Here is a 24466-nt window from a genome sequence, read left to right as displayed (position 1 = left end):
AGGAAAAGACACACAGAGAGCAGCCTAGTTGTACTGAAAGCCGTCCCCAAATTGGTCACAAATTTGCATACACGTTCCATCTACTTCTCTAAAGTTCTTTTTAGTATCTATACTGATATAGATATCTCCTTTGACCTGAAAAATGCTGAGATGGGAAAAAAAAAATCAAATTCAAAGCACTATTTGAAAGTCACTACAAACACAGTGGTTTATTCAAAATAGGGATCGTCTGTGTGGTAGACAAGTTACAAGCAGTCTATACAAGCATTTAAATATTTAATACGTAAATATTTAATATGATCAAAAACTACATAGAAAGATCAGAATTTCCATTTTGTAACATATAAAGCATGCTGAACCCATTTCTCAACATAAAATCAGCGCTTTAGAGAATATAAGGGATACTCACTGGTTTGTTTAGATGATGTCCTACAGAATCTGCCAGAGTTCCTATAGCATCATAAAGAATGAGCAGGTTTTTATGCTGGTATTTACTAAATGCGAAGACCAAAGTGTCAAGTATATAAGCAAGATAAGGAACAAGCTCTGTACAAGCCTCCTCTTCTAGAGTAGCAAAGGCACTGAGGGACAAAAAACAGGTCAGTCAGTACTGTGAAAACAAAACAAAAACAAAACAAGAAAACTCAACATCCCCCAACACAACACATTTCCATTCAGTACAAATTGTATTTAGCCCTCAGACTCATGTGAAGTATGTTTCCAAAATCGTATTAGTGAGATAACCCAGATCTATTCTGATGGAACACATAAGGACTCACATGGGGATGTATAAAATCCAAAAATATTTTTGTAAAGCAATGCATACACAGGAAAAATCCCTGGAAGAGTTAATGTATTGTAACTTCTTGTAACTGAAACATTAGGAACCATAACACAAGCTGTTACATTTAAAGTGTGCTGTAGCTGCACCTAGAAGCCCCAGTACCACTGTGCCAGATACCATGCCAACATAGGATAGCCTGTACCCTTTGGAGTTCACTACACAGAAAAACAGACAAAAATACAGGAAATGTGCGTGAACAATTTTGTCCAGCCTTGGTCAAAGCTCACATCACAGAACCTTATCAGACTGCCTGTTAAATGTTTATGAATGATGGCACCAAAATAATAATACACACACATGTGTATGTTTATATACATATATATATGTGTGTGTGTGTGTGTGTGTGTGTGTGTGTGTGTGTGTGTGTGTGTGTAAACATACACATTATAACCCCCCCCCAAACACACACTTCAGAGAAATATTAAAATGAAAAAATTAAAGCTTTACTCACCTGGCTTCTGTCAACAAGACTATTATTAGTCAATCCTAGCACTATAAATGTATGCATCACCCTATGAGATGACCCCTTGCTAGCGTGCAAGATACAGAAGTACCTTTTTCTTAGCACAACACAACTGTGGACACTTTAAATGGCTAACATCATTGTCATCTATTATTTTGTTTCTTCAGAAAGACATAGAATATGAGCAGGAGAACATATATAAGTCAAAGAAGTTTTCAGGTATCCCCAGTTAAAGAGCAGTTTCTCAATAGCAAAGGAAATGACAGTTAAATATCTGAGATGATATAGAAGTTGGTGATGAAAATACGTACTACTCCATATTCAATTTTCAATACAGCAACATGAAAGATCATGAAGCTATTTACTGTAGGGATGCATGTTTTTTTGCTTCTCTCCATGAATGAGCATCACGTCCTTAAAATTTATAAAGCTGGCAAGTATGTCTTCACTTACAACAGCTCCACATTTTCCTCAAAGCAGAATTCTCCAGACTATTTATTTTCTTGCTGCAGCAGCAATTTTAATGAAACTCTACTCTGAAGAAAGCATTTTAATTAATGTTATAAATCTAGTACTGACTGAACTTAAAAAAAGAATAATTATATTATTATTTTAGTATTTCCCTCGTTTCCTTCTACTACTTTAGCAATTTGCACTGTCTATTGTGTATCCTTTGAAAGCACTGCATGAGGGTAGTCAACAATTCCAACATAGCTGTTTCTGAATATATGTACATTTTAAGCATGTTCTGTATGAGAGAAGTGCGGATCAAAGGTTTTTTTTTTTTTTTTTTTTTTTTTAATATAAAACTTGCACTGAACTCTGACTCCTTGGATTAAAATCTGTAAAGTAAATATTCTTTTATCACCATGCTCCTGTCCATTCTGGAACAGGAGATTATAACCTTGAGGAGACAGGTGAGAAAGGGCTGGAATTAAAGTAAAACAAATTAGCTAGCCAAATATTTGACAAGGTTTAGAGATAAAAAGGGAAAATTTGTTTAATACACACATCTTGCTTAATAAATTTCATTCAAGGCATATTTTAAGCACACAATCAGATGTAGGTATAGTATTGCTTTATGAAGAAATCTTCTTTGCAGTCTGCTGTGTACAGTTCTGCCCCACACAAACTGGTATGTAAAGCTTGCTGAGCTTCTTGCACAAGAGGTGGATACATCGCAATAATTTTTTTTTTTTTGAAGTATTAGTAGACAAGGGGCAAAAGGATTCTCATATCTTAGGATCTCCTTTCAAAAGAGGAAAAGAGGAGTCTCCCTTGAAAAGAATTATAACACAAAATGTTTTGGTGATCCTGAGTCAGATATAAGCAACATCAGTAACTCAATGATAGGATAGTTTTCCACCGCTACTGATACTGACTCTGCACATACACATATAAAAGTCAAATGAATGATGTCAATTAAAAAAGTAACTTCAAATATTGAAAAAAAAACAGGTGTCACATACAGGTAGTTTTCTTTTACTGCAACATATTATTTTAGTTCTGTGATTAATATACTATGAAATCAAACTAGACAAGAGAAATGCAAATTAGCTTTTTCATTTTATCAGAACTCAATAGAATTTGTGACTACTCTACAAGAAGCTGAACTTACCTCTGTTTAAAAGAAAAATAAATAATTTTTTTCAAAAAAATCTAAAAATGGAGTCACACTGTCATCAAAAAAAGGCATTAAAACAGTGTCCCATGAAAATACAGTGCCAAAAGTAGTGCTTTTGTTTGAGCTTTGACTCACCTGCAGGCAGCTTCTTGTACTCTCTTGTTGCTATCCAGGATACGCTTTAGCAACTCAGTCATTAATGGCTTCAAATATGTGTCTGGGGGTTGACTAACTACCCAGTGTGCATAGCGACTAAGAGTCCAGCATGTAATGGAGCGCACAAGAGCCTTTTTGTCAGAGAGGCACTGAATAAGGTGAGGGATCAGCTCAGGAAGATATGGAATCATACCCTGCATGCAGCCTGTAAGGAAAAACACCATTATTAAAGAACCACAATCAACAAAAGATGTCTTCTATTCAATTCTCTGTTTTCTAGAAGGGACATACTCTCTATCATGCAGTAAATTTCACAACATACTATAGACAATCTACGTAATTTATGTTAGCTCCTTACCATAAGCAATACTTTGCTCCAGTCAATTTTATATAAATCTCAATTATATTTCTACCTCAGTGCTTCTGCAAACTCCAAAAGCTCTGCTTTATTATCTGGAGTACAACAAGTACATCCAAATAAATACATACATACAGCCTGAAAATCCTGCCAAAAATATCAGTCTACTCAGAGTGACCAAAAAAAAGAAAGAAAAGATTCAGTCTTGAGAGCAAATAGCCACTTCATTAAAAAGGATTCTTTAAGAAATTTAATTTTCTTCTTGTTTTCTCCTAATTTCTCACAAATATTGACCAGCAAGAAGACCTACACCTTTGAGATAAACAATAGCAGTAGTAATAAATTGAGATTTGCCAGAAGTGCTAACTTTTACTTTGCCTGACTGGAAATCAAAACCAATGAAAAAGTTCTCTAGCAACAAAAAAGTATGTTCAGTAGGCACTATGGAATAACAAAGATAATCCCAGCATGACCCCCCAAAATACTCCTTCTATCTCCAAAAGGCAGATACACAGTGGAAATACTGGCAAAAAAGCCCCAAGCCTTTGAGGAAGTACAAAGAAATGGAAGTCAAAACATTTAAACAGGAGAACCATCCACAAAAAGCAGTTCAGTACATTCAAGTCATAGGATAATCATCTTTTCCATTTCTGAAAGCACTGAATGAAATTAAGACTTCAATTTTTTTAGTGTCCCTTTTATGTCAAGCCAAGATAGTACTTCATGACTGACCAATAAATATATACTGCAGAATTACAACAGGGAAAGAATAAAGGAAATAATCCAAGCTATTTAGCTTTCCAAACATACATAGCTTTGAAAATGAAAAATTAAAGCAATAACTGTGGTCATCAAGTAATAGATGTAGAGATTAATCAGCACACTGAAACCATACCAGCTAAGCCCATATACTCATTTGCATGAGTAAATTCACCTAGAAGGAATTTTAAAACTGCTTTAGACCCAACCAAAAAATTCAGCAGCCTGATACACAGTGTTACCTTACCTTCAGCAATTGCTCCAAGAACAAGGATACCAGATTCTTTGACTACCCATTCAGGATGGAAGAGCAATTCCTTCAAAAGGGGCAGGATGTGTGGCAGAAGTTCATCACGAAATACATTGGCCAGGACATCTAGAGCAGCAGCAGAACATTTCCCTAGAGAAATGATGGAGTGTTAGTCTCTGCACAGTATACAGCCAGTTTTAGTCAGACAGTATAATCAGCATTTCAACTTTCAGCTGCCAGTGAAGTCTCTGGGCATTAGGAGGAAGAACACTAAGTTACTACAAGACACAGTGATCCACTGTGCTCTGATACAAAGCTATGACTCTTAAAGTCAGTTTTGCAACACTTACATAGCCACTAAAAAAGATTTATACACTAGGGATATTAAAACACAAAGACAGGAGCTCCAACATTACTTGCAACATTACATACGTTACATAATTTCAGGATGGAGTAACACTAAGCAAGAGGGAAGATCAGCAACATGATTGTAACACACTAACTAAAGAAACAAAGAGGAAAAGGATATGGCATAAAAACATTAGCAGTGGATTAAAGAATATAGTTCAAGAGTGATCAGGTCTGAAAGTAAGTAAAATTATAAAGTTCTAGAGACTTCAAGGAATTTACTGGCCTCTGCACTAAGTTCTTGTACCTCACCCCTATTTTCTGACACACCAATATAAAGAGGAAGAGATCACATATGAACAGTTCTTTAGATGTTTTTAATCATATACTTCTAGCAAATAAAAGCTAATAAAAGAAAAAAAAAAGTAATCAGCAACAACTTCAAAACATGATTCAGAAATCCTTAACTCTGGTTCTCTGCTGTGGCATTGTTATGCTTAGAAAAGCAATACTAAGCTTGTTTTACAAGCATTGCCTATATTAGAGAATTTAAACTGCACTTATGTGCTTACTAGGATCTCACTTCCTGCTTAATCCGTCAAAAAGGATCCAACCGGAACAAAAGTATATACAAGGCAGCGGTAATACATAAAAATCCTGAAGCCAACACAAACTGCTAGTAAGCCCAAATAAAGGCATAGAAAAATTTCGCCTTGAAGGTAGCAACTACCAGAAGAAATAATAAATATAAAACTTTTCTACTCTGCTCCCCAAAACAGGGTACATCCAGTTCCCAGTTTCAGATAACCTAAATTCTCTCAGGCCCAAATGATATACGTCAATACAGACTTTTCCCTACCTTCCTTCTGCTCTTTCCCTTTCAGGGCATCATTCCTGTTCAACTTTAGCTTCTTCACCAAAACTCTGGACCTGAGGGCACCCTCTCCCAATTTCTAATATCTTTTTGAAAAAAATCATATTTAGTTCTGCCATGTCTACAAACAACAGTGAAAAGAGCACAGCATTGTGCATCTATAACTCCTGTTTTCTAAATAAAGAGATTTTACAGAAAGGAGCTTATTTATGCTCATATTTTCTTCTAAAATAACAATAATAGAAAATCCAGATACGACGCAAGGTTCATCTGTCACAAAAATCTCAGCTGAAAAAGACAATTTTATGTGGACAAATGTCAATTTCTGAAATGAAAAGAGTTTCTTCAGGAACAAACTTTTCTGTAAGACCTTTCCACCATACAGTGAAAAGGACAAAATAGTGTAAGAGCAAAATAAAGTGAATGGGTTGAGAAGCTTTGGAATGAAAGTTGAGACAGTCATCAAGATCAGGTGTTTCTTTCCTGCACCTTAAAGAGCTCAATGAAGTAGTTCAAAGTAACATATGAAGTTGTTGACACAAAACCTATACATTTTGATTTCCTACTTACATGAGAAAACCTAACTGTAGATTCTCTAGATTCAAAAAGAATATACATTTATCAAATTAATTCACATCAACACACAAATTTCCAACACTCCCAAGACATCAGACTTTCTCACTTTGTTATCAGTCTTATGAACTGCAACTGAGAGGTCAGTTCTTGGATTGACAATAACCTACTTGAGGACTTGCCCTGCCTTTTCAGATGGTTAGCAGCAGACTCGGTCAGAATTCCACTCACAATCTTTTATCACTGAGCCTAAAAATTAATTAGTGGCATTTTCTTTCCTCCCACATGACCCATTGACCTAAAGATCCTATGATACACACAGATCATCAGAACTGTGCTTTTACCTCAATTATCTCCTCTCTTTGTAACTGAAGTTCTACGTTCTGCTCAGAAGCAAAATTTCCCACATGTAAAAAGAACTACTGTTAATTGCTGGTAGTAGTAATAGTACGTTGAAACAAGGAGGGGGGGAGGGACAACTAAAAACAAAAACCACACCCCCATAGTTTTACAGGGGAGACCAAAGTACAAGAAAGCATTATTAAGCTTCCTCAAGCTAAGAACAATATAAAAAAAAAAAAATTTTAAGTAAGCATAGTTTATAGAATTAAAATTCTAAGCCTCTGTTAAATTGCATCCAATTGATATTTGCATCTCCATCTGCCGCATTCAGCTAAGAAATAAGCTTACAGCTGGCTAGTACAGTTACATAGACAAAATGTGTTATTCATCTGAAAGACTTCCTGAAAAAAACCAATTATATCAGGAGATAGTTCTGTTTCTGTTCAAAACCAAAGCCTCAGTATTGCTACACAATGAAGTTCTCTTTTTACTGTGGTTATTATATCACACAAGCACCTGTATTTTTGAACATTTTACACATTACTTTGACATACTTAAATTCCAGTCAGAAATAGTATCATCATCATCAAGTTCATCATCATCATCGTCATCATCTTCAATACCATCTTCTTCATGCTGTTGTGCCACTGTTCGTGAACGATGAAAACGAGGTCTTATGTCCTGTTCACTGTCTGGTATTGCTTCATCTTCTTCAACATCCCCCTGTCATCAAAATGTTTCAATCAAATAAACTAGTGCAACTATATTGCTCAAATAAATTAAGAATATAGTATGGAATTTAATTCAAGATTTCATAAGCACATTAAAGATTCACATGCCACTTGTGCTGCCCAGGTAACTAAAAGTGCCATTTTTTCCTGCATTCTGCTATAGTATTTCCCAGGAAAATGGAAGGGAAATAGAAGGAAGAGAAGTAAGTTCTCACAAAAGTATGAAGTATCTTTCTCATTAAGAAACGATTCTTGACGAGAATGAATTAGGAGGAAGTTAAGAGAAAGAAGTTTTAGAGAAATTCTTGTAGGTGGTTATATTCCAGAACATTGTTAAAAAAGCCACATCCAGAAAGTCATTAGGTCTAATTTTGAACACTTGTTTTACGCAGTATTGTTGCAGTAGTTCACGAGCAAGTTTGAGGTGGGTGGGGATGAGACCCAAAAAAGTCCGCAGATCCAACTATTTTACAACAGACGTTGTAATACTAGCATTTAGATTTTTTGAACAACATAGGGTGCCCCCAAAAGCTATTTATCCATGGTACAGGTGGTAGACCAGATCTGTACTACCAGCTGAACCATTCTGAGTTACAGGTTACTGTAACCTGGTCACTGACCAGATATTCTTATATAGCAGAAGAAATTGGTGCTCACCTTCAACAGAATAATATCTATCTCTGAATATTTCATACCATTTACCAGCACAGGTATCAGCCTATAAAGAAATAATGGTACATGTCAAAATAATATCTAAATAAAGCAAGCCAATTTTCAGCTACTTGGGCCATAATTTTGGTTGCCACACAAAAATCCTAAACCAAAAAATCTTTAGCTTGTTCATAAAAGCTAGTACCTAAACCAAACTCCATTTACGAGGTGTATCAATATTTTGTGATCTGAGAAAGTGTTAATTTCAAATTACAAACTTTCTAACTAGCGCTAGCCAAATGGTAGAACCAAGTTTTATACTTCAAAAAAAATGGAATATTCTTCAATATGATAAAAGTTTATCCAGAAGCACCTTCTGAAAATTAAGTCTAAAGCTTTTGAATAAGAATTCAAACTCCCACAATATACTTGGTAAGTAAGTACTAAGGAATAAACCTCTGCCAGTCATTCTTAGTTGGCTCTCACTGGTAGCACTTGTCCCTTTATTTACTTGTGGCTGAGGACCCTATCTCAAAACTCTTTAAGATCGAAGTCTTACTACACTAAGCCTCCTTCATCTTTTGTGGTTACTACTTAAGTCCCCCAAATGGAAAAGATCTTGATTAATCTATCCTAGAACTTCATCTAATTATTAAACTAGGTTTGCCTATGGACTCCAACTACACAGAAGTATAGGTGTCAATCCCTGTATGTTCTGCAGCTGAAGAGAATACTTCCTGAAAGTACTCAAGTCAGTAACAATATTCACACACCCCAACGGCATGTTATCTGCAGAACTTTCAATAAAGGAAAAAGCAACATTAACAGCAATTAATTAGCATTTTTCCAACAAAATTTTTCAAACAAGACTAAGATGTTATATATCCTACAAAGAATTTTTTAGAAAACCTTGTCCCATCTTTAATTTAATAAAAAAATTAAAGAGCATCATCAAGTATTGATGGACTTCTTATAGAACTCCTCCGTAAAACAGGACGCAGCAACAAACAAAACACCGGAGGATTGCATAAAAGAATGTGTAGTATTACTGTTCTCCTACCACATTTTTGAAACAATTAAAAAACTTCTTAAAAATTGCATATGAAGCTGATATGTCAATGGCCATACTGGCCAGAGAAGGTTTAATACCAGTTACCTCCCTTGAAGCGGGAAGGGGGGTGGCATGAAGAACTGTGCTATCATTCTTATGTCTTTCAAGCTACAAGTGGAGGAATTAAAAATGAAATTGTTCTTAAATTTAAAAATCATTTTGCATAACATCAGCTCTCCTGCTTTCAATTCCTATTCTTCAATCACTACAGCAGATGTTTTCATCTCAATTCTCTTTTAATTGCTTCTGAAAACTGAAATTTTGCTAATGCTCATCTCTGATCAAAAGCACATATCTATCCTCTCAAAATCTTGACTGAGAGAACAGAAGCAGAGACATAGACATAACTGTCCTAATATATTTAAAAATTTCCCTGCATATATCAAAAAAGAAAAGTCTACGTTTTCTGGGAAAACTGAAGAATTTTTTTATTGCAAAATACTATTCTGGAAAAAAGTTACAGGTACTATTGCAGACATGCAGATGTTTAGATCTCAAACATGAGCATTCACTCCCATTTAAATCAAAGATTTACATGATAAACTAAGACTTTACATTTTCAAGTTTAAGAGTTTAGATAGGAGAACTTTCTGAAACTTAAATTAGTACAAATGAGCAAATGCTTTCTTTAAATTGCAATGACAACTTACACAAACATGAATTCTTAAACCTAAGTGATCTTGCATCATTTTGTTAAGTTCTTTATAAAGATGGGTATCCGTTGGCATGACTATTCACACAAGTATTACACAGGGATACACAAAACAGCACTTGTCAACGCTGTATGTACACATACACCTCAGTGTACGTGTATTAAAGGTAATGTCATGTGGAGAAGTTAGTTTGAGCTTAAGAGCACATCTCAGAATCACAGAATGGTTGAGGTTGGAAGGGATCTCTGGAGATCGTCTAGTCCAACCCAAAGATACACATTAACGTATCTTTTCCTCCACCTGAGCTAGAGGCTGTTAGGTTTGAGGTAAAGCACCACAGTGACGTAGTTAGGTTGCTTCCAGATTTAATTAGGTCTGAAATTCTCAGAAGTCTTTTCAATTAACTCTATTCTACAGTCATTTTTATTATGCACTAGAGCTAACTATTGGAAAATTCAAAGCATGCTGCAAACCAGGTATTATTTTTATAAAAGCATATAGGAGCAACTTAATTGAAGTTTAAAGACAACTATTTCAAAAATGACTACGAGTTGTAATTATTAATACTTACTTAGTAAGATGTCGACATAATACATCTTTACAAATTGGCTGTTCAGCCAAAGTCAGCCAAAACTCACAAGCCTCCAAAGCTACGTTTTCATCTTGGTCCTGTGTCCTCTGAAGCATGTACTACACAACATAGAAAAAAATTACTGTGTAAGATCGAGTTTTAAGTGACTATAAGAACATACCAATACTGCAAAGTGTGTCTGCAGAAACTGAGGGTGCCACCAATGTCATTTCATCACAGTCATTTCATTTCTTAAGTAGGGCTGGGCAGGGCAGGGAGAGGAATGACATAACAGAATAAGTAAGGATACTACATACTTAATATGGATGGAAACATTTTGTTACTTCTAGTACCATAAAAAAAACTTCTTTTCCCAATCTGGATGACTTAATACAATGTAATTAAGTCGAACTCATAACAAAAAGACAGTCTCACATTTTACTAGCATGAAAAGTAATTCAGTGATCCTGCATCAAATCTTTAAGCTTGTTACTAAATTTAATCCCCAATAAAGACTACTTTAAACAAACAAACAAACAAAAAAACAAATACCTGCAAAACCAGTCATTTATATTACTGCTACATCAGTTTTCTACACATAGCTGCCAAAATACAAGGAAGAAGCCTGCAGCTCCCAAAATAGTAATTTCTGCATTTGTCCATGCCAACCTTTACTTCTGAAGCAGCTAGCTTTTCCATGAGTTTTCTAAAATGAGTAAAAGTCCATGAATTTCTCTTTCCTCATATACAGGTTTAATTAAAACTAAAGAAATTAATTTTTGTTGATTCAGAATACTAGTTTATTCTCAAAATTGAATAGAATGGGCTAACCATTGCATTCCTATGCATTTCAGGGACACATAATTTGCCCTTCCTAAAGGCCAGCTATTGTGATAGAGAACTCAAAGAAACGCTATTTTGAGCATCAATAAACAGACTACAGCTCTGAAAAACTAACAACCATCATGCTCATTTGAAGTAACAAAGTAAGGCTTTATTAATACATCTGAAATTAAAAGATTTGACATTTTCCCCTAAAGGTCTTGAAAATTCACTATTTTGTTATATTCACATATTGGTCATTAAGACAAAAATAGAGTGACAAATTGTAATCTAATTGAAGGCATTCCTCACACTATAATTTCCTCTGTAAATGTGCATTATTTGTATTACAGTCTATGCTCCATGAAGTTAGACAGTAATAGGTTAAGAAGGCTACTTAGACTCAGTGGTACAAGACAGCCATATATATAACCTAGAAACCACAGTAAAAATAGTGATCCTAATAATAAAACAAAATGTGGAAGCATATCTGAGAGCTTCTTTTAAATTATCATACCAAATTTCAGTATTTTTAATGATAAGCTATAAAGTTGTATCTATTTTAGCCAGTGGAAATATGTTGCTTTGTAACAATAAATTACAAAATATAAAAAGATTATTCAGTACATGGCTTGTGTGCTTTGTAACAAAAGTGTTGTGTTAGTCTTGTTAAATTAAGACATCAAGAATAGCAGGCTACACAAAGCCTTAGGAACTATCTTTCTAAGCAGTAATAGACATCTTTATCTGAAGAAAGGAACAGAATGTACACAATCTTATGACTGCAGCAACAAGTGTGGTTGTGTTATAACTTCATATCACCAACAAACTATTAATTCATTACAAGTCATCTCATTATGTATTGTATAATAAAAAGTTAGAATTTCTGCTCAGAAAGATCATGAGGCATGTATTTAGATAAATATGCCATGTGAACATATAAGTACAGCCTAGTAATTGAAATCTGTTAGGCCTACTCCTGACATAAGTTTTCAGGCAAAAAAAAACGTAACAAAATCCTACACCACTGAAACAAGACAAAACAAAACAAACTATACTTATTTCTAGTCACCTGGAAGTGTATGGTCAAAAAAAAAAAAAAAAAAAAAAAAAAAAGCCAAACACAAACTGAACCATTCCTGTATGCTCTGGAAACTTGGCATGAACATAAATACTACATCTGTCTTCTTCAAAATGTTGTTGAACATCTTCACTCTTAGAATCACTACTGGATCATTAGTATTCTTAACTACTTAAACAAGAAACCCCACCCACACAACCAATTCTCCATACCTATAGAACATCACATGGATACAAGTTTGTCTTTGTAACACTCCCCGCACTTACTAAGCAGTCACCATCAGCAGTGTCGAACATGAGATGCCTTCAAGCGTCAAAAGGGGCAAAAACGCTACTGGCGAATGCTAAGCAATAGCCCCTGGGATATCACATTTGCACATAGCAAGGCATATGTCAAACTGGGAAAAAAAAAAGTAACTGTATCTGGTAGTTTCCAACCAAAAGTAATCTAGACTTTCCATTCTAGAATAGAATTTCACTGTTACTGTCTTTTGTAGCAAGGAAGCCTAGCTATAGTTTTTCCAATGACAGAACATTAGATACAATTACATCTGATTTAGATACATTCTTTGACCTTATTCTGGTTGGTCACATTTCCTGGAAACTGATTTTTGGAGGGTGAGATACACTTACTGACAGTATCATTCCCAAAACGTTATTCTCTAAAAGAAGACTCCTCAACTAAACAAAAAAGCCCAAGCACCAGCAATCACAGGGTACCCTTGCTACCAAAGGACCTGCCTTGGCAGGACTGGTGCACTGGAATTCTAAAAACTAGGAAGATCATACAGTGGGACAAGACTTTCGAGGTTCACCTAATTTTAATCATCTCTGACAGAAATTTGTGTCCAAAAACAAAAATATTAATGCTTTCTTCACGTTGTCTGGACCTACCTATCACAGGATTTGACACTAGTTCATATGAAATCCACACAAGAAACATACCAGACTGGAAGAATAGCTAAGATCAGTAAGTCACATACCTAGAGGTTACCTAGAAACTGGCATATTAGCTAGTAAAGGTAGAAATTATTCACAGATCATAGGTAGCTGAGGAGAATAACCAGGAGCTGACCGGTCCTCTGGCAGGCAAGCCCAAACCAACTTAGAACCATAAATGAGCTATCCAATTACATTAACTTCTATAATTGAATGTAAACAGAGGCAAATTCATTTGTAGCTCAGACAGCATTATAGCTACATAACATAACATGCCTTTTTCTTGTTGTGGCCAACACAATTGAAAAAAAAAAAAAAAAAGGTGTGTCGACAGCTTTAATGTGAAAATTGCAGCTGTATCTTATCTGCTTATCTTATCTGCTTTTTAACAGTCTTTTCCCTTGTGGTCAGAAAATGCCTGGCTGCTCCACAGTGTAACTGATCCTGGCTATTTCAGGATCAATCACCTTAATGAAGGTAAAGAACTGTAGTACGCATTGTTGAACAAATGGTAAGTCAGTAAGTAGCTAAAAAGACAGTTTCACAGCCTCAACCTTGTAGGTGAATGAAAAGTAGCAAGTGTTAAGAGCAATACACACGTTCCAGTGAATGCTTTTTATTATTATTTCTACAACTCCAAAAAGATTTTTGCATGCAATTTGAGAAATGAGACTCACTTCAACTATACTAATCATATGAGGAAGAAGGCGATCCATTCGAACTTCCAGCAACATTACAAGAGCACGGCAAACGTTTTTGCGTACTTCGGGCTCCTCATCACCAGCCAATGCGAAAAGATTCTGTTGGAAAGCAATACTGGTTGAAAAGCCTTGATTTATCCAGTCCATCTTTTACTTAAATTGACATTATTAGCAAACTGAAGTATGGGAATAGGCACTTCTGTTCCCTTCCCATCCCTACATTTCATCAAAATACCTCATTATTTCCTAAAGACACAAAGCTGAGGAAGTAACTTCCCAGAATGTCAATAACATTCATGCTACACATGATCAAAACATTAAACACTACCACAACAATATTATTTCCTGGATCTCTCTCTTTTTTTTTTTTTGGTAACCTAAATGAAAGTCTAGAGCCAGAAGATTCTTGCATTAATTAACAGCAGCAAATCAGGTACTCCAGATAATCCAAAATATCACTTTTTTAATCCATATTCAGTAGCAGTATTTAGAGAGACCCATCGTCTTAGACAGGCTCAGTGAAACAGTCCCAATACAGAACTCTGCATCATGGGTAAATGACAGACCTCTGCTGCTGCTTTTACATCTTCACAGATGAGAGGTTCCACTTATAAAAAGGAAGCATCTATAGAAATATTACTTTGTGAGCTGGGAGAGCACTCAGTGTGATCAGCTTAGGGCACAAGCACACAGAAGGAACTTCTGCGCCATGGCATAGATACAAAAATAGAAATGGGAAGCCAGATGTGCAGGGATGTTGGGTGTTGTAGAGCAATATTCACAGCTCGTGGTAAATCAGATCTGCAATTCTTTAATTTAAAGAAAACCAAACAAAATCCCCTCATTAAACAAGCATGCACACCCACCTCAATAAAAGAATCTATGTGCAACATAAGAGCTTGAGTTCTGCTGATGATAAATTGATTGACACATGCAACAGCATGGGACCTAGAAACAAAATAGTTGATACATATGTTATTTTTCACATCTTAAAACCCTTTTCTAAGCATAAAATAAGCACAAAAAAATTATAAAACAAAACATCACACTGACCAAATATTTTCCAAAGGAAAACAATCTGCACATCAACAGTACTTCCAAGCTAAACTACTACACCGCACTTTAGGTTAAGTCATAAGAGAAAATAAAAAGCTAAACAGTTCAACAGTCCACTCAAACTTAAAAAGGCAGAACAGCAAGAGAATATGCTGTTTTCCCCTCTCCAAAGGGGCCACAGCCACATTATGTATATATATGATCAGGTGCTCACCAACATAAAATCTGAGATGAGCAGATAAGACAGAGAATTTATGCTGAGCATTCTGTCAGAAAGCTAGTGTTCTGCACGGAGTCTCGAGGGGTGACGGTTTGGGAGAGACTACAAAAAATAGCTTGGAATTTCTTCCTCCATTTTGCATAAACCCCTCCCACCCTAACCACCTCCACTCTACAAGAAAGGTTTTCCAAAATCTTGCATTTTCTGAGAAAAGGCAGATTATAACAAGTTTTTAATACTCCAATATATCTAATAAATATTTTAAAATAGATTATTAAATAAAAACAGAACCAGACCAAGATGACTATACCTGGAATGTTTTGTCAAAACTTTTCTAAGGCTGTTCAAGAGTATCACAATTACTGATCATCGCTGATGTTAACAATTCCACATCAGTCAGTGAAATTTTACCATGCCCTTCACTGTCAGGTAGACAACTGTTTTTGCCATGTTTTTAGTATTTAATAAGACCAGTATGCATCAGCAATACACAGTTACAGCTCAGAATACACATCTGCAGTAGGGTATAATTTTAAATTGCAAAAAATGTACTAAAAAGGAAGAATCTTTTTTTCTGTTCCACCTCATGTAAACTGATCGGAGAGTAATTTTATTTCTTAATTCATAGTACCACGGGAAATGAAAAATACTAAAAGGCTAAAGTTATCCACTCTTATCATGCAACTAACAGCTCTCTTCATTCTCAGAGCTGAAATAGCCAAATCCAGAAGTAAAAAGCACAAGGCAAAGTTACCTTTCAAAGCCTCTGAAAATCCATTCAAGTATTTATATTAACTCTGAACTTCCATTCTGTTCAGTCATTTCTTGGAAGACAAAGTCTCACAAAACATCTTTCAGAAGTTTTTTGACAGTTTTAAATATAAAATACTTTATAGACACTGCTAATATTCTTCATACTTCAGCCCCATTTACTGAAACCAGGCTGCAGGTCAGCATATGTCCTGCACAGAATTTGAAACTGGCTTAACAAAGTTTTAAACAAACAAAAGAAAACACACATACTCCTACACCTCACTCTCCCCAAAACCTTCCATGTATAACATGTTAAGGAAAACAATAAAAAATAAAACATTTTTCCTCCACCTCTCTCTCCTCCAAGGAAGTATTCGTCTGTCTTTTCAGAAGTGTCTCTCTTGTCTCATCTTTCATAAGTTCATGCCTTGTTGCACATTTTTCTCACTATGCAAACACACACTTATTTTAAGTCAGTGAGTTTTTAATCCTTATTTTAATCCTAACTTGAACCATTTCCAGTTATATTCCTCCTTTTAGCCTTCATTATCTACTACAGTTTATAAAGAGAATTTCATCCTTCAAGCTGTAGATCATCTCTCAAGATAATTTCCTAACAGCGTTTCAAAAACACATTTTAGGATAAGAGCAATTGCTCTTATTAATGAATATTAGCTAGAACAGGTTAATTCCGAAATCTTTTTTTCAAGTCATATTTCTGTTACTTTGGATAGATCAATGTAGTATTAAAGGGAAAAGATGATGAATCTATTTACTATGATCCAGTCGAAAGACAAAGTTTTCTGAAGTTTTCGTGCAGTCAAAAAAAAAAAAGTAGATTTTTTTTTCTCTGTGAGAACTCAGAAACCATTATTAGCAAATTATTTTGGGCTCTTTCACTGCTGCAGTCATTCCAAAATGAATGAGGTGCACTGACAATTCTTCCTAATCAGAATACTAGCTTCTAACCACAACATTGAATTTTCCACAATAACATGCAAAACAATAGAAAACATACTTTCATTTTTAAAATCATACACTGACTGTACATCTAGAAGAAGGATAAACAAGTGAGAGTGATATCTATTAACTAAATAGATAGCATGGAAATTACTGGTACATGGAACCTCAGTGCACATTTGCACACGCAGGATCACTTAAAGATTAAGTGTAATTTACACAGTTCAATATCAACCTTCCTGCTCATGTAAATAAAGTTTTGACATAGAACTATAGCACAACATCTAAACCTACCTTATTTTTGGACTGCTGTGCTTGAAGAACTGTAAAAATTTAGGAATCATGATATTGAGTGGTCGATCCAATACATCGCTATCTAAAATTTCAGCAGAATCTTCACATATTTTCTGAAGAGCTCCAAATGCACCCTATGCAAAATAAACAAAAAACCCCACAACAACTGTTTATTCAGTTTCTGAGGAAAGTAGTGTATCTAGTTTTGTATAGAAAATGTAATTTTAGCATACCACCACAGTAAATGCAGCTAGTTAAACTGAAACATCTTTAGAGTCTTTTTAAGTACTTTATACCTTCACCTGTAAGATTTCAAGCTGAGTGACTGGGTAATCCATCTATAAGTGTTAAGTTTAATTTCAGCATTCAATGCTCATCTTGTCAACCATACTTTAAAAAGGGTTTAAAAGCTGTTCATACTTCAAAATAAAGACATGCTCAGATACAGAAGCATCCAACTTAATTTTATATATGTTTGTGTTTTCTTTAGTAACTTCTTACACGGCAAGATAGAACTCCAGCCATAATGATCAAATTGAGTTTTATTTTCAAGAGGTTTTTTCTTTTATTCTTCAAGTAAACACCACTGCATAACTACTGCTCTTTGAACCTTTCTCAAATCTCCATGGATTATTTTATACAAAATGTCTCTCACAGCTTTTATGAGATAGCATTAAGTAACCAAAACGATGTGATTACAGATAATGTTTGGTCACACAAGACCTTTTTCTCCTTATGTTTTATGGCAGATAAGTCAGCATTTCTTTTCCTTCATAAACAGTAGAAAAAAAGTTCATAGCATATAGTTCATAGCAACTATAACACTTTATGTTTCCAAAGTTAGTTATCAGAGGAAAGAACAACTAACACTACTCAAAGTAAGACAAAATTCAAGGTCAGGACTAGACATCAACTTGATGATGCCTAGAAGATTATGCAACAGAGTGATAAGTTTAGGTCACTTTTCAACTGAGGTTGAAAACATAGCAACTGAGGTGCTATGACTGTCCATGTGGAATCTTACTTTGCTTTTATGCAGAGTATACAAGTTAGTTTGAATGAACACTAAGAACACGGAATGAGGTAGAATGAGAAGCATCAAATGAGAGCCACTTGTTCTCTGAGAACATTTCATACATCTGTAAAGAGACAAAATAGAAAATCATCATCTGAATTTGATTATTTCATAGTAAGTCTCCTTACCTCACAGGTATTGTAATCTTCAGAATCCAATAGGCTGCAAAGCTTTGGTAAGAGTTCAGGCCAATTCTGTAATTCCCCTTTTGAGGCAATAGTTGTTATCAGAATGCCTAAGTGAATTAAATATATGAAAGAAATGAGATCCTCATAACATCACGGGTTTTATATCAAGTCTTCTGGTTTTTTTCCTCCTTTCAAAGAACTACCTAGTAAAGAACTGTATTTTTCTGTTAAGAACCAGTAAGTATAAAAAGGAGGAAGTACATTTAATTATAAATGTTACTAACGGGCTTGGGAATCCAAAAGCTGGTTGTTCCTTCCCGCTACTACATGTCAGAAATTAAGCATAAAGTAATTCTAATTAAACATATAATCATATTCAAACACTGCAAGACAGGTTGGGCTCTGAGTTTATTAAGCACTGTGTAAAGCTTGACCTTTAATGAACACTGAATATCCATCTTAAAGTCACCTTTTGTTTATTAGGATACAAAAAGGCAGAGATATTGTGTTTCATATATGAAGTCATTCAATAAAATTGTAACCCAGTAGTAATTTCTGTGTTCACAACCTCACTATGTTTATACAAAACATGAAGGACATAGTCTAAGACCCAAGATGCACTAAGAGCTTACACACTACAGCAGGTCATCCAGTGATCAGCTGTACAGTTTGGCTGATCCAGGTAACATTGAACAGTCCAATGAGTCACTCATTCCATTTTTGGCACATATAGAAATCCCAGGGAACACGGAAGGCAGATTATGAACTAATATCATGGTGGATGGGCCCATTTCATCTCAAGACAAAATGAAATGGAACGTGTAATCTGTAAACCACTACTGAGTTACCTCTAATAGGTTTGAAGGTAGAAGAAATTGATAGTATTACAGCCAGCAGTCTCCCCAAAAGCGAAAATAAAAAGCTCTCCTGGTATTATAGAGCTAACCATCAGATATTTCTTCTTTGGAATAAAATCTTAAAATTCTTATTAAATACACAAGAGCACTGAACAACATCACAGAGGAGAGGACATTCTAGGCAAGACAAATGATAACTCAAGAGATAGTGTATCATGTTTCCTTTAATATTTTCTCCTTTAGAGAATTCCAGTTAGGAGAATATCTTTTTGACCACATGAATTTGCCCTGAAGCTACAATTCAGGCAAGCTTGAGAAAAGACTTTCCCCTGCTCCTTGGTATTAAGGCAAGAAATACATAGTTGTGATAAAAAAGCTGGAGAGTCCAAAAAATCATAGGACAAAGATGAAGCCACAGGTAAAAGTAATTTTTACAGCACTGGAAATTGTTTAGAGCCCGTTCTCTCCATAATTAGAACTGAACACAGAGATTCGTAAACACCTATGGAGATCTGTGGAGTCGTAAAAACTGCTTTTCTTCTTAATATTACGGTTATGTAAAGCACATCAGATGCGTTAGTAGAGAATATATATATTTTACCCTCACTAGATGTTAGTGATCTGCATTCTCTTTAAACTAAACTTCATAAAAAGAACAAAATACACGAATGGTCTTGCCTCCTAGACCAACTACTTTTAGTGCAGAATTGTCTCTCCAATTCAGATCTGGCACAAGTTTGTAGAATTAACACAGTTTCAAAAACAGAATGAAAATCCTAGTACTCCTCTGGACCAACAAGGAAAAGTAGTCATATTACAGGTCTTAAAGGGTTGAGTTTTGGAAAGAAGCTGGCTGAAGATACTTTTAAGGTTTTAGAAGTATTTTAAGAAGGTAAAAAATGGCACTCCTTAAAAGTCAGTCTATACCTGCAATATGGGCAAGTTTTCACAGCTGAAGGAAAGACTATCTGAAAACATAGTGTCAGTGTTACTTTATCTGAGTGTTCTTCAAAAAGGTTTATCCCAGATAGCAACAGGGTAACTTTAGAGGAAACAATTCCAGGTGCCTAGGCAAGAAGCTATTTGAGATCACAGTCCTTTTGCAACAGAAACATTTGCTTCTACTCAAAGGCAGTTCAGGCTATACAAGTCATCACAAACTTTCTGTAGAGAGAAGCCATTTAATGTTGTGCAATTTTCTTTTAGCAAGGATGAAGAGAGACATCTATGGAAAAAAACCCAGACTACTAAAGAAGTTAGAGACAATAGCTACAACAACTGAAGCTTTGTAAAAAGTTTAAGAATGATGAGGAAATAAAATTAAGTTGCAGGCACTTATGTTTATGTTAAAAATCCACGTGAACGTCTAATGAACTTCTTTGACCTTTGAAAGTCAAAACTTTTCCCACTATCCTTCTTTACTTGCCATCAGGAAACAGAAGATAGGTATCTGCCTCTGTTTCTCTATGATATTGAAAAACAGGAAAAAATAGAATAAGGACGTTGCAAGAATTATCAAGGTAAAGGATTAATCAGTTTAGTAGCTTCTCACTAACTTTTCTGACAGGGTTGGGCTACAGTTGACAGTTAAAACTTATGTTTTTCTTTTTGAGTAAAATACTAAGCTGCAAGGTTAAAAAGCTAAAATTGAAAGTCTTTGTAAAATATTTAACTGTAAGGAACTCCAAATGAGCACTAGAAAATTTAAAATTTTACTCGACAATATGAAATCTAACCCAAATATAGCAGTTGCGTTACTTGAGCAATATCCATATGAGACAATAAACTCCAGAGGGATGTCAGAAACTGTTAAAACCAGAAGCATAAATGTCAAGACGGGATATTTATGTCAATGTATTCCAATTACATGCTACCCCAGTTTATTACATCAACTCCACAATAAAGAACTGAGCATAAAGCAGGTACGCTTCAGTTTTCTCAAACCGGACTGGGGAAGGTTTGAGGTTTTTGGGTGGTGCTTTGCCTCTGTAGCTCCTAAAACTGATTTCTGAACTCCTTAATTCTAAGAAGTGGAGCTTCCTGATAAAATTTCTCCTCACAGGACAATCATTAACTTTTGTTTTTCTTCTAACAGTGAAGTTCCTCAGTTTTATCACTCAAGCGCTCGAGCTATTTTCCCTGCTTGCCTGTAAGCAGGAGCTACACTACCTGTCTTGCCCAGCTTAGGAGCACTGGAAAACTTTAATGGTAAGTCACAGACACCTGCCAAACAGATGCAGTTATTTGCTTCTTAAGTCTGCAAGCAAGAAGTATGGAAAATTTCTCATTCTTTCGTGAATTTGAATCCCTATCTCAACATGAGCACAAAGATCTTCAAACCCTGTACCACATGCCAGAGAACTTCCACACTGTTACCCACTGGAAGGTTAGAACTGGAAAATGCTAAGTTTAATATGCAGTTAAATTAACATTTGCTCTTGAGTTACATTTCTAAAAATGACTATTTCCACGTTTTATGTTTGTTCTCTTCCATGAGGTCACTTCTGACTTTTGGGACTGATTAGCTTTCCACCATCTCAGTCAAAAGGTATTAGTTTGTCTGGTTATCACTAGATGTCAGAGACCACAAAGGAGAATGGAGGTTGCATTACATCTTCTCTGATGCTGTTTTGATGCTGCAATATTTTGCTCATCTTCCTCCTAGAACTCCAGAAATCTTACTTGCAGCTGGCACCAACAGCAGTGAGATGCACGCATCTCAAACAGCAGCTCTGACTAGCACACACCAACTCAGCCTTATTAGGTAGTGGAATATTTACACCTACCTAGTATCAACAGCCTAGTGGGTACCGGCCCAACCTCACTACCAAGACAGAATTTTATAGAGATAAAACATTTAATCACTTTACATAGGAAGGTGCAAAGTAAAGGTACTAAATAGCAACGCCTACGTAAGCACACAGTCTATATGCATCTTCACAGTTCATATGTGCTTAAGTAACCCCTGCAAAAATCACTAAAAGCTCAAGAGTAATTGAACTACTAATCCACAAATATTTCCTAATAGGAAAAAGCAAAGAATAACTGCTTGCCAAAGAAAAGTACCTAAAAGAGCAATCCAAATGGAGCTGGAACATACTCTTTGATCAGCTCCATCATACTCCACTGATAGCTCCTACGAGCAAACAAGCAGATATGACTCTTTTAAACCTGAGAGCATAGAAGCACCTTCACCTCAGAGACTTGTTTCTACTGTCATTAAAGAAATAGGATATTAATATAATTCACAGTAAAGTGCTTTGAAATCGTGACTGAGAAGGGAAAAAAAAACTAAGATGAGCATTTCTCTGTAGCCCAGAGTCCATAACCTAGATCTCTGCAGGAGGAATCCTGGAAGGAAAAAAAAAAAAAAAAAAAAAGGCTTTCAAGGAAGCAGCAACTGCTAGCTTATTTTATACACTTGCTGAGCTAATGAATCAGCTGATACAAGCAAGATTTTTCTGAACTGGTGCCCTTTTTTTTGTGTACTCACAAGTATGATTTACGTTTATTTTACTTCTTTTCTTGTTTTTGGAGTGGATGAGGACAATTGTCACTATGCATGTATTTTTAAGTAAAAACCACATTCCTGAAGCAGACATAAAAAGCATCTCTACTTAGAAATATGCATAATGCATACATACATATTTTGTTGAAGAGGTGCACTAAAACGTAGTATTTAGGAATTAAGAACTCCATTTAACAAAAGAAACTTCTACCTGATGTTCTTTTCACCACACCTTATCTACCGTCTTCTGACATACAGCATTTAAAAACAGAAACCATCATTATCTGAATTTGTGTGATGCATAACCCAATGGTTTCCTGAAAGGGCGGGTGGGAGAGGAGAGGAAGGGAAGAAGGTAGAGTGAATGCGTGCGTGCATTGGGGATGAGGGGGAATCAGCTAGCGGAAGTGTTTCATTGATGTAAATGGAGTGCTGAAATAGTTCTGAAGTTAGTTGCTGAAGTTCTGTTTTTAGATATAAAAACCTATAGCAAGCTAGGTTTTAGGAGAGCTAAGCATACTAATTTTCAGCTAGATTTATAGAGATATGAACAGAACTGTAAAATCTTTACACTTTAAGAGAAGAGAAGGCAAAAACAAGTGCAATTTTCATATGTTCACATTTAAAATCAGTATCTGCATCAAAACATGGTGAAGTTGTGCCAGTTACTGGAAGTAAATAGTTTTAGTTTCATAACTCAACCTCACTAATGTAGTTCTCACCTACAATTTATCAGTAACATTTTCAGTACGTAGAAGACAGTAATAAGAGCAAACTTACCTACAGTAGCTCTAATTAAGGGAGAGGAATCACCGATGTTGTTCAGACATTCACTTTTAATGAAGTCAGTTACTCCATTTGGAAAGTTGTGAAAATGTGCTTTTACATTATTCTTCAAAATGAGACCACTCAAGGAGCGTGTTGGTTCATCTGCAACAGAAAATAAGTTATATTCAGACTTCAATTAACTCACAGGATAAGGCAGATTTCCAGAACAGTACAACAAGTGCAAAGCTTATAGTAAGAGGTATTAATCTTTATTTCCTTGCTTCTCCTTCCAACTATACCCAATAATTCATTGAACAAGCTTCTTAGGCTGAGAATTCAGTATTTCCACTTCTTCATAATTACTATTTTGATATTGCCAATTCTACAATTTAAGATAAAATTTTCTACAAATACAGGCCAGGACTAGATTTACAGTCATAGAATATAGAAGACTCATGAAAGCAACTGGTTGGCAGAAGCCTTTCTGATTATATGGACACACTTGCTGTAGAGCACTGTTACTGTAAGAAATTGATAGCTACCCAGCTTTCCCCTCTACAAAGCCTAGAAATGAGGTAGGCTCTATGCAGTTACTCCCCCTTCCCCTATTCCCACTAGAAATTCAGTGCTCAATTTTTCCACAAAACACAAACCAAGTATTGTACTCCCTTCAGATACCAAGTGTTCTATTGATCTATTAAATTAATAGAGAAGAAAAAAAGGCTTTAAACAGCATTAACAGGTGTTGCGTGTGACCCATTAAAAAAAAAAAAAAAAAAAAAAAAAAAAAAAAAAAAGCCAGTTACAAGAACCAGTATAAACAAAGTAAGAATTGACGTTTAGGCACTGTTCGAGTTCTCACTAAGCTCTATTTGTCTGTGTATGTTCCTCTAAATTACTGAGACAATAGGAGTAGATTTATCTCAGAGCAGATTTTTTCAGAAATTTATCAGTTATACTGGAGTAGACTCATGTCTGGTTCTTCAAGTGAATAAGT

General features: G+C 35.3%; 1 protein-coding gene across 2 annotated transcripts in view; it reads right to left on the bottom strand.

Annotated features, from left to right (window-relative positions):
• The window catches only part of TNPO1 (transportin 1), a 77740-nt gene that overhangs the window by 18437 nt on the left and 34837 nt on the right, over window positions 1–24466 (bottom strand). For both annotated transcript variants that reach the window (XM_062599135.1, XM_062599134.1), the window contains 11 exons: window positions 23482–23631; window positions 18337–18443; window positions 17134–17267; window positions 14717–14798; window positions 13827–13949; window positions 10309–10427; window positions 7980–8040; window positions 7146–7314; window positions 4452–4604; window positions 3067–3292; window positions 410–581 (listed from right to left, as the gene is read on the bottom strand). In XM_062599135.1, the coding sequence (XP_062455119.1) occupies window positions 410–581; window positions 3067–3292; window positions 4452–4604; window positions 7146–7314; window positions 7980–8040; window positions 10309–10427; window positions 13827–13949; window positions 14717–14798; window positions 17134–17267; window positions 18337–18443; window positions 23482–23631 (1496 nt within the window). The remainder of the gene's footprint in view (window positions 1–409; window positions 582–3066; window positions 3293–4451; window positions 4605–7145; window positions 7315–7979; window positions 8041–10308; window positions 10428–13826; window positions 13950–14716; window positions 14799–17133; window positions 17268–18336; window positions 18444–23481; window positions 23632–24466) is intronic.

Source organism: Rhea pennata, chromosome Z, assembly GCF_028389875.1.
Source record: "Rhea pennata isolate bPtePen1 chromosome Z, bPtePen1.pri, whole genome shotgun sequence".
NCBI classification, from domain to species: Eukaryota; Metazoa; Chordata; class Aves; order Rheiformes; family Rheidae; genus Rhea; species Rhea pennata.
The sequence above is the reverse complement of the archived record's forward strand: the minus strand, read 5'-3'. Positions and strand labels throughout refer to the sequence as shown.